At 46.9% G+C, this 8,639-nt stretch overlaps 1 protein-coding gene across 1 annotated transcript; it reads left to right on the forward strand.

Annotated features, from left to right (window-relative positions):
- Nucleotides 1-7,037: 7,037 nt before the first annotated feature.
- On the forward strand, nucleotides 7,038-8,295 carry LOC121837193. The gene is made up of 2 exons (XM_042292741.1): nucleotides 7,038-7,200; nucleotides 7,331-8,295. Exons 1-2 carry the CDS (start codon nucleotides 7,038-7,040, stop codon nucleotides 8,293-8,295), a joined length of 1,128 nt encoding a protein of 375 aa, XP_042148675.1.
- The last annotated feature ends 344 nt before the right edge of the window (nucleotides 8,296-8,639 follow it).

Raw genomic sequence — 8,639 nt, forward strand, 5'->3', positions numbered from 1 at the left:
TTAAAATAAAATAAGAAAAATGTACCTGAATCGCGCCATCAGCCATCACTCCAGCCGAAGGTTGTACCTCTGTAACCCCCTCCCTCCCCCCCTCCCCCCCCCCCCCTCCCTATAAAAATAAGTGCATATGATTTTTTTTTTTAGATACCATTTTGTTAACTGGTTGATTCCACGTCAGTTCATGCAGTGATGGTCCGGGTCATAATTGAGATATTTTTTGTTAAAAATATCCAGAAAAGCCATGTTCTTGGGAGGAACATTCAGCTATATATGAACGCCGTAACAATTTTTTTTTCGCTGAGATATAAAATAGAGGAGCTCGAGGCGTGGAAATTGAGAAGATTCCACAATGCTGCTTTGCACAGTCGTCATTTCCTCATCGAAGCTTTCGCGTCACCATAAATATTTAATACGTTTTAAAAGCGATAGACAACACATACACAAAAAAATTAAAGATATCAATAAAATATTTCTGCACAAACAAAAAAATCTAACATGGCATAAAAACGCGTTTTAGAGACATGTATACATTTCGTTTTTTGCAAACAAAACAATCTTTCATTATACTTCACATAACATATAAAAATGCACGTCTTTAAATATTCTTTACTAATATTTAAAGATAATATGCCCATCCTTAATTATCTTTTTGTTATTAACACGGAAACGCGGCTGATTTCTTAAAATGTGGCAAGATCGGGCGTCAATATTTAAAAAAAACTCCATCTTTTTATTTGTTTTAAACTCCCCTTGGGCCTTGGCAGTGACTTGAACTAACCTGTGATGGCAAAAGATCGAGTAACATATGACCCAGAACGGAAAAAGCTACGACAAACCTTCACTCGGAGCGAGCCGACGTCTTCGTCATAGCGGCTTTGCCGCACAGCACCAAACATTTTGTGCGTTAGTTATGGCATGTATTTTATGATACTAAAATTCTTTTTTTCATAAGGGGTTAGTATTAGTGACGTGAAAAAGGTAGTTTGAGCTGGAATACCATTAATTAGCTTACAATTCACACAAACAAAACGGCCCCACTCTGCAAATTTGTTAACTTTGCATACATGAGCTTAAAACTCTCAGTTGCGCGAGTGGCCATGTATACACCCGGCCTCCGGGCATATGATGACTTCCACAGATGGAATGCCTAGATTCCTCTCACAGGTTTTACGGTGGTCCACTTTTCTTGCTTCACCGCACAAAACTCTCGAACTCGAAGACAGTTGTGAGCACCGCGCTGAGTGGTTTGACGCGTTCCGCGAAGCGCTGAAGGCATGCAGTTCCCATCAGGAACGGAAGCGATTATACACGCTTCCGCCACGAAGCATCTCGAAGAAAAAAATATTGCGTCTGGTGCCGGAAGCGACTGCCTACATGATTGATCAAACAAGAAAACTAAAGCGCAAAGGTGGTGTATGGGCAACTTCTGATCCCTACATAACGAAAAGGGCGAATGCCGAAGACGAGGGTTGCAATTGAGTACTGCACACGCGACGACCTCGCATGCTCTGTTCAAAGCCCCAACAAAAAGGACGTCGTCAAAGCCGTGATGAACGACATGTGTAAAGTCGTAAAAACGTTTATTACCCGCTCTAATGAGGAAGCTTACCAGCTGTTTAGGAAGGACCATCCCCATCCAGAACTAGGCATCTCCAAATTTTATTTCCTACGACCAAAATGGGTAAAAAAAGAGTCCCAAGCACGAGGTGTGTTGTTGTTGTTGTTGAGTGTTGTTACACACGGGAAGAGGGGATGCCTGCACGTAATGTTAGCCTCCTTAAGCAGGGGCAAGACTCGCACAGGCGGGGAAAGAGGGTGAGAAAAGAAGAGAAGAGGGGTTGGGGGTGATTTGGTCACCAATCTCTGGATGAGTAGGGTCGAATCAGGAGGCTATTTTCTTGAGGGAGAGGGGACACTGCAGAACTGTCTTCTGGTATGGAGATCACAAATTAGTCGATGACAGTTGAGACGAGAAGGCGTGGCTGGTCTAGGTGGCGGGCCGGTGGGCTAGAGGCGCGTTGCAAGTCCAGTGGCTTTGAGGTACTCAAGAAGAGATTTATAAACAAGTTCTCTTCTTCGTTGACCTCCGGTAGGAAAAAGGATTTCGTTCTTTTGAGTCACAGTTGTGCTGGCACTTAGGATGGTGGTAAAAAAGGACCGTCGAGCTTGATCGTAGTGAGGACAATTTAGGAGGACGTGGTCAAGGTCCTCTGGGACATTGCATTTGGCACAGTTGGGTGTACTAGACCTGGAGATCTTGTGAAATGTCGTTGATGTGTAGGCGCAGTTTGCACGAAGGCGATGGAGTAGCGTGGAATCTGATCTGGTTAGTTTTGATTCGGGGAGCGATGGAGGAGGATTCCCGCTTGCAACTTTTGAATGGGGGTGACGCATTGTGGTAATTAATTTGCACACTCTGCGCGCTTCGCAATAACGTGGGATGAAAAGACTGGGTTCTTCTTCCTTGTGTGCCTTTGAAGCAAGGGCATCGGCGTGTTCGTTGCCGGGGATACCCATATGTGATGGAATCCATTGAAAAGCCAACTGCCACCCTCGTATGCAAAGTTTTCGGGCCTTGTCGGCCACACAGTGGGCCAGAAAAGGAGCTTGGTCTGAAGCTTCCAAATTGGATAACGCACTTCGAGAGTCGGAGAGAATAACAGTCTTGCAAGGATTGAGGTTGTGAAGCGCACCTAATGCCGCTGCTAGTGCAGCCAGCTCCGCTGTCGTTGACGTGGTTGCGAAGTTGAGGCGGTGTGATGCTTCGATTCCGGCATCGGGAATGACGAATGCCGCTGTAGATGTTGCAGTTGTGGGATTCGTTGACCCGTCAGTAAACACTTGAAGCCAACCGTTGTACGTGCTTGTCAGTTGGTCAGCTACAAGCGACCTTCCGACAGTGGCTGAGATAGAATTCTTCTTCGGGAAATAAGGAAGCGTTTCTTCTACAATGTACGGCGGTTGGGTTATGAAAGGTGCCGGAGGAAAGTAATGGCTATTAGGAGGTCCAACTTGTAAATTAAATTCTTGTACACATCGACCTATCTGCGAATGAAAACGCTGTTCAATGTTGGACAGCAGTGATGTCGCAGATCGTGCTCCATACATACGGGTGATATGATTCATTGCTCTTATTCTTATGTGCATAGCTACTGTTTGATCCTTGGCCTCTACGAGTGTCGCCGTATTGCCCGCGAAGCGTGGCAGTCCAAGGCACTGACGGAGGACAACACGGTGAAAACGTTCGAGTGTGGTCATTTGATGAGCCCTGATTGATATGAGAGGTAGGCTGTATAACATTCTTGAGAGAATCAGAAGTCCCTGAGGAGAATCAGAAGAAGAATCAGAAACGATAGAGAATCAGAAGTCCCTGAGGAGAATCAGAAGAAGAATCAGAAACGATAGAGAATCAGAAGTCCCTGAGGAGGCAGTCCAGATTTCTGGCGATGGAAGTGACGGAGCACAGTTAATAATTTAGTGCACTGCGTTACAAGTCGTTTTATCTCGGGTCTCCATGTAACGTGGTCATCTATTTCCATCCCCAAGTATCGGTACGTTGAGACTCTCTGGATCGGTTTTCCTTTGATGGCTGGCGTATTTGCAACTTTGCGGTTTGGATGTCGACCAGGGCGGTAACAGAGGAAGGCTGTTTTGCTTGTAGATAAAGTAAGTCCTAGCTCTTCTAGGGTAGAAGTCGTGCCGTCAAGAACTTTCTGAAGCCTTTTGCCGATGGTCCTTGACAGTCTGGATGGACCGACACACCAAATTGCCACATCATCGGCGTATATCGTCATGCGAACTGTTGTACTGGACGTTTCTGTGGAGTTTATGCATAGCGGAAGTTCTGACATGGTAAGGTTAAACAGAAACGGGCTCAGTACACTTCCTTGGGGAACGCCTTGGGTCACCGACCGACGAGTGCTAAGACATTCGGCAGCTCTTACTGTTAGGCTGCGGCCAGTGAGGAACGTGGCGATATAGTCATATGTTCTTCCACCAATTCCGTACCGTGTAAGTTGACGCAGAATAGTATGGTGTGGCAGGGCATCGAAAGCTTTGCATATGTCCAAAAATATGCAGTAGACTGTTTGGTGAGTTGAACGTGGATTTTCAAGGCTCGAAACGAGATCAGCAATGGCGTCAAAGGTGCACCTCCTTCGTCGGAATCCGCAGAGTTGATCTGGCAGTGCTCCTTTGGATTCAAGCAGCCACGTAAGTCTTGAAAGTACTAGTCTTTCCATTAATTTCCCGACACAATTGGTCAGAGAAATTGGCCGGTAGGATTCAATCCGATCACCGGGTTTTCCTTGCTTTCTGATAGGAACCACTACAGAGGTGAGCCGTGCTGCAGGGATTTTTTCCGTTCTCCATATGTTGTTGATAGACTCCAGTAAGGCCTCTCTATGCGGGAAAGAAAGATTTCTCAGTGCTTGAAACGTTACGCCGTCCGGTCCCGGAGCGGTTCGACGGCGCGAGCGTCGGAGGGCAACATCAAGTTCAGTGATGGTGAAGTCAGCGTTTATTTCTGAGCAAGGATTTGTTTTCAATGGAACTGGAGGCTTGTCCCTGTATCCCTGTGGTGGCGGAATTGGGGCAGCGAACGCATCAGCAAGAAGCTCCGCGGTTTTTTGAGTAGTGCGGCCTAGGGCTAGCGCTAATCCTGCAACGGGATGCTCGGGTTGCTTTTTATCTTTCAAGACTCTGACGATCCTCCATGCTCTAGAAATACCCGATGGGGAGCAAACGACTCACATAGTTGGTTCCACTGTAGGCGTTGGAGGCGCTTAGTATATCGGCGAAATTTGGCATCGATCTTGCGATGTTCATTCCAATCATCCAGATCATCTGTTTTTCGAGCTCGTCGCTGCGCGCGGCGTCGAGCAGCCCTTAGGTTTAGGTACATGAGGTCGGGAACAGGCCGGGTGTATGGTACTCTAATGGTCTTTGTTGACAGCTGAATGGCTCGTGCAATCATGGCTGTTGTGTCTTCTGTCGTGCTGCCAGCTAGAGGAAAGTCCATGTGAGATCGGAATACATCCCAGTTGGTAACTCGAACCTCTCTAAGTTTTGTTTGTCTTTTTGGCAAACTTGCTGGTAAGCATGATCGGTATATGATCACTGCCCCAGGAATCGGCTAGCACATTCCAATCTGCCAATATATCCGGGGACAGGAACGTCAGGTCTAATACACTGCGGCCAACTCCAGGTCTGATGAACGTTTCCGCACCGTCATTAAGGGCCTCTAAATGAAGTGAAGATGTTATACTATCAAGATCAAATCCTCTTCTTGTATTTTTGCGGTCACCCCATATCTTGTTGTGGGCGTTGAAATCTCCATAGAGTATAAGATGGCCTCTGCTTCTCTGCTTTACATCGGAAAGCTCTCCGACATCCCATTTGCAATTTGGAGGGACATACGCTGAAACGACTGTGAAGTCCACGTTTTTGTATCTAACAGATACAGCAGCATACTCAGCACTACTCTTCGAAACTGAAGATAGGTCTACTGGCGATTGAGGAAGGCCGGCGCGAACAAAGACTACAGATCGTGGCTTGCAGTCCTTCCTTTTTGTAGAACTGTAACAGGCTACGTAGGGCGACAGGCGGCAGTTGGATGGATCGTTGTTAGGTTCCTGAATCGCCAGTATATCAATCCTAGTCGAGAGTAGATACCTCTGAAGATCTGGAAGGTGGGGATTTAGGCTGCAAGCGTTCCACTGTAGTATTCTTGGAATTTCGGGTTTATCGTTTATACGTTTCTTGAAGTTATGACTTTGAGCCGAGGCCATCCGCTCTTAGCGGTGGAAGGGTCCTACTTTCAAAAAGGATTCCATTGCAAGCAGGGCTCGCACTTCCGGTAGGTTGTCTGAATCAGGGATCGCTTTGATGATGGCCCTTAGCGCAGCAAAAAGCGTTGGAATAAGGACGGTACCAAGGTCACCAGCCTGCTCTTGTCGTTTGCGCCTTGGAGCTGATGATACCGACATAGGATGTCGGATGGTCGTCTGAGTGGTAGGGGCTGATTTCAGTAATTGCATAGTGTATGGAATTCCTCTGGCTGTCTCAGGTGCGTCTTCATATGGCCGACGTTCTCTGTGTTTTTCTTTCACTCCATTCGTCGTCTTCTTCAATGCGTCACTGTAAGTTGGCTTTTGGGCTCGCTTATCCGGTGGAACCGGGACAGGCAAGGGGACGCGTACAACTTCAGGGTTTAAGGTGGCCGCAAACCCACGATTTTCCTTGCCATTTAAGACGTCCTGTCTTCGGATAACCGAGGCAGTCTTTCTGTGTTGACACCCAGAGAAGGTAGCGGCATGCTGCAGGTTACCGCAGTTTGCGCACTTGGGATCTTGCCGATTGGTGCAAGTCTTGTGGTGGTGCGGACCTGCGCACACTTTGCAGCGCCGTGGTCCACGGCAGTATTGCGCAATGTGTCCGTACCTTTGGCAATGATAGCACTGCACTGGAGGACCAAAATACTCGTCAACAGTGTGACTTGTGAAGCCAAAGAGAACGCGTGTAGGCATTGGTTGGTCTGGGCGGAAGTGGAGGAGCACGCTTTCAGTCTTGCGGTGTTCCACGTTGCCGTCCCCTTGTCTTCTATACGAAATTTGCCGTTGAACAGAAATAACTCCAAGATTTTTAAAATAGTCTAGTAGTTCTTCGTCGGTATTAGCGGCGAGATGTTTTGGTGGCGCCCTCCTATGGTTCCCCCTTGTTACGTCATTACCTTGCTAACAACAAGTTCGATGGTGTTCGTAAATAGCACGGTGGGAGCTTGAAATCATTGAGCTCTTAAAGCAACACTGCCAACACCGTCAAAGTTAAAGTTCTTTTATTCCTCTTATTTCCGTCGATGATAAATCCCCTTTCCTACGTCATAGTCAGCGTTCGGCCAATCGTGGAAGGCCGACCACAGCGACGCTTTCGGTCGCGCACGGGGCTAATACTCGATCGGTACTCCTCTGATCTTTCCCAGATTCCGTGAGTAGGAGTGGGGTACACTTGTCGCGACTTCAATAGAGCAAAGGGTCGATATGGCTAGTAATCTGTTGGCAGCTTGCAGAGATGCAACACTTACGAAAAAGCTCCCGTCTTTGTTCATCCTATGTGAGAGTAGCTTCTCCTGTGCAACATCAATGATCCCTTTGGCCACTTCGTTAGGATTCACCCTCCACAAGGATGCATTGGAACTGTTGGGTTTGAAAACCACTGGAATGCCCGCAGGGCGGTTTTCTTGTAGTGGACTGGGGTAAAGGGCCGATTATCTTCATCGGCTTCCAGAACTTGCATGGGATCTTCTGGAGACTCGTCTTCATTGGAATGTAAGATAGCATCTTGAACGGAATAAGTAGAGGTCTTGTCATCATCATAGTCGTGATACGCCACTGTTTTAGGTCGAATTACGTTTGCCTAGTTGTGCTTCCATGCCCCGGAGCTTTTATTGAATCTTTTAGAGCGTGTATTGAATCTTTCAGAGCTTTGTTGCTTTTATTGTGTGGGGATGTAGAGAAGAACCCAGGCCCTATGAGCAAGCAACAAGAGGATGAATTCCTTGCGCTTGTGCAGACGGTCGCGAAACTTCAGAGTAGCCTTGCTCTTCTGCAACAAGAGGTAAACCTACTAACACAGAAAAATATAGAAAGCGAGAAATCTGCTTCCTCTCTAGAAGAACGCGTTAACAACCTAACAACTGAACTCGACTTACTAAAGCAGAAGGAAATCGGTAACGTCACACCTACCGAACCTCAGCTTACTACAGCTCTAAACGAACTTTCGCAGCTGAAAACCCGTTGTGACGACGCGGAGGGCAGATCCCGTCGTAACAACCTTCTATTTTTTGGCGTTACTGACACCGATAGGGAAACGTGGGCCCAGTCCGAGGGCTTGGTAACCGGCCTGTGTTCCAGTAACCTAGGCGTGAATATCGAATCAAGCAAAATTGAAAGAGCACACCCCTTGGGAGCGTTCAATCCACAGAAATGTCGCCCTATAATTGTGAAGTTTTCGTCATTCAAGGATAAAGAGGGCATTCTTTCGTCGGCATTTAAGCTCAAAGGGACACGTGTAGCCATCAGTGAAGATTTTCCCATTTCTGTCCGACTTGCGCGCCGTCACCTTCTTGATTTTGCCAAGCCTAAAGGCACGACTTACAAGCTGCGTCACGATAAGCTGTTTTTAGATAATAAGTGTTATGTATATGACGCCGCTCTTGGTGCCGTGAGGGAAAAGTGCATAGCAATGCCAGCGTTCATTTCGTTTTTCGTCACCCAATCAACCTGCAAAACGCCGTGATATCTGTAACAAACCTTCTTATCATTCTATTTTATTTACTAATATTAGAAGCTTGATACCAAAAAGAGATGATGTGATTTCCTTGGTTGAGGCATGCAACGCAGATTTCCTTGTGCTTACCGAGACGTGGCTAAGCCCCGATATATCCGATACTGAACTTTTTCCTTTGTGTCCAAACTTTCGTGTGTATAGGTGTGATAGATCCGCTAGGAGGGGGGGGTGGTGTGCTTTTAGCTATAAATAATCAAATTCCGTCCCGGGTTATACCGATTCTTACTGACTTAGAAGTTGTATTTTTGTACGTCGCTACGACGCCCCCCGTAATAGTGGCTGTGTGCTATAGA

Source organism: Ixodes scapularis, unplaced genomic scaffold (assembly GCF_016920785.2).
Source record: "Ixodes scapularis isolate PalLabHiFi unplaced genomic scaffold, ASM1692078v2 PGA_scaffold3__209_contigs__length_174095766, whole genome shotgun sequence".
NCBI lineage: Eukaryota > Metazoa > Arthropoda > Arachnida > Ixodida > Ixodidae > Ixodes > Ixodes scapularis.

What these genes read in the sequence shown, in the direction of transcription:
- LOC121837193 (XM_042292741.1), top strand. Translation starts at nt 7,038, where the DNA reads ATGGCTAGTAATCTGTTGGCAGCTTGCAGAGATGCAACACTTACGAAA. An exon ending in GGATGCATTGGAACTGTTGG is followed by an intron (nt 7,201 to 7,330) that starts GTTTGAAAACCA and finishes TTGGAATGTAAG; the next exon opens with ATAGCATCTTGAACGGAATA.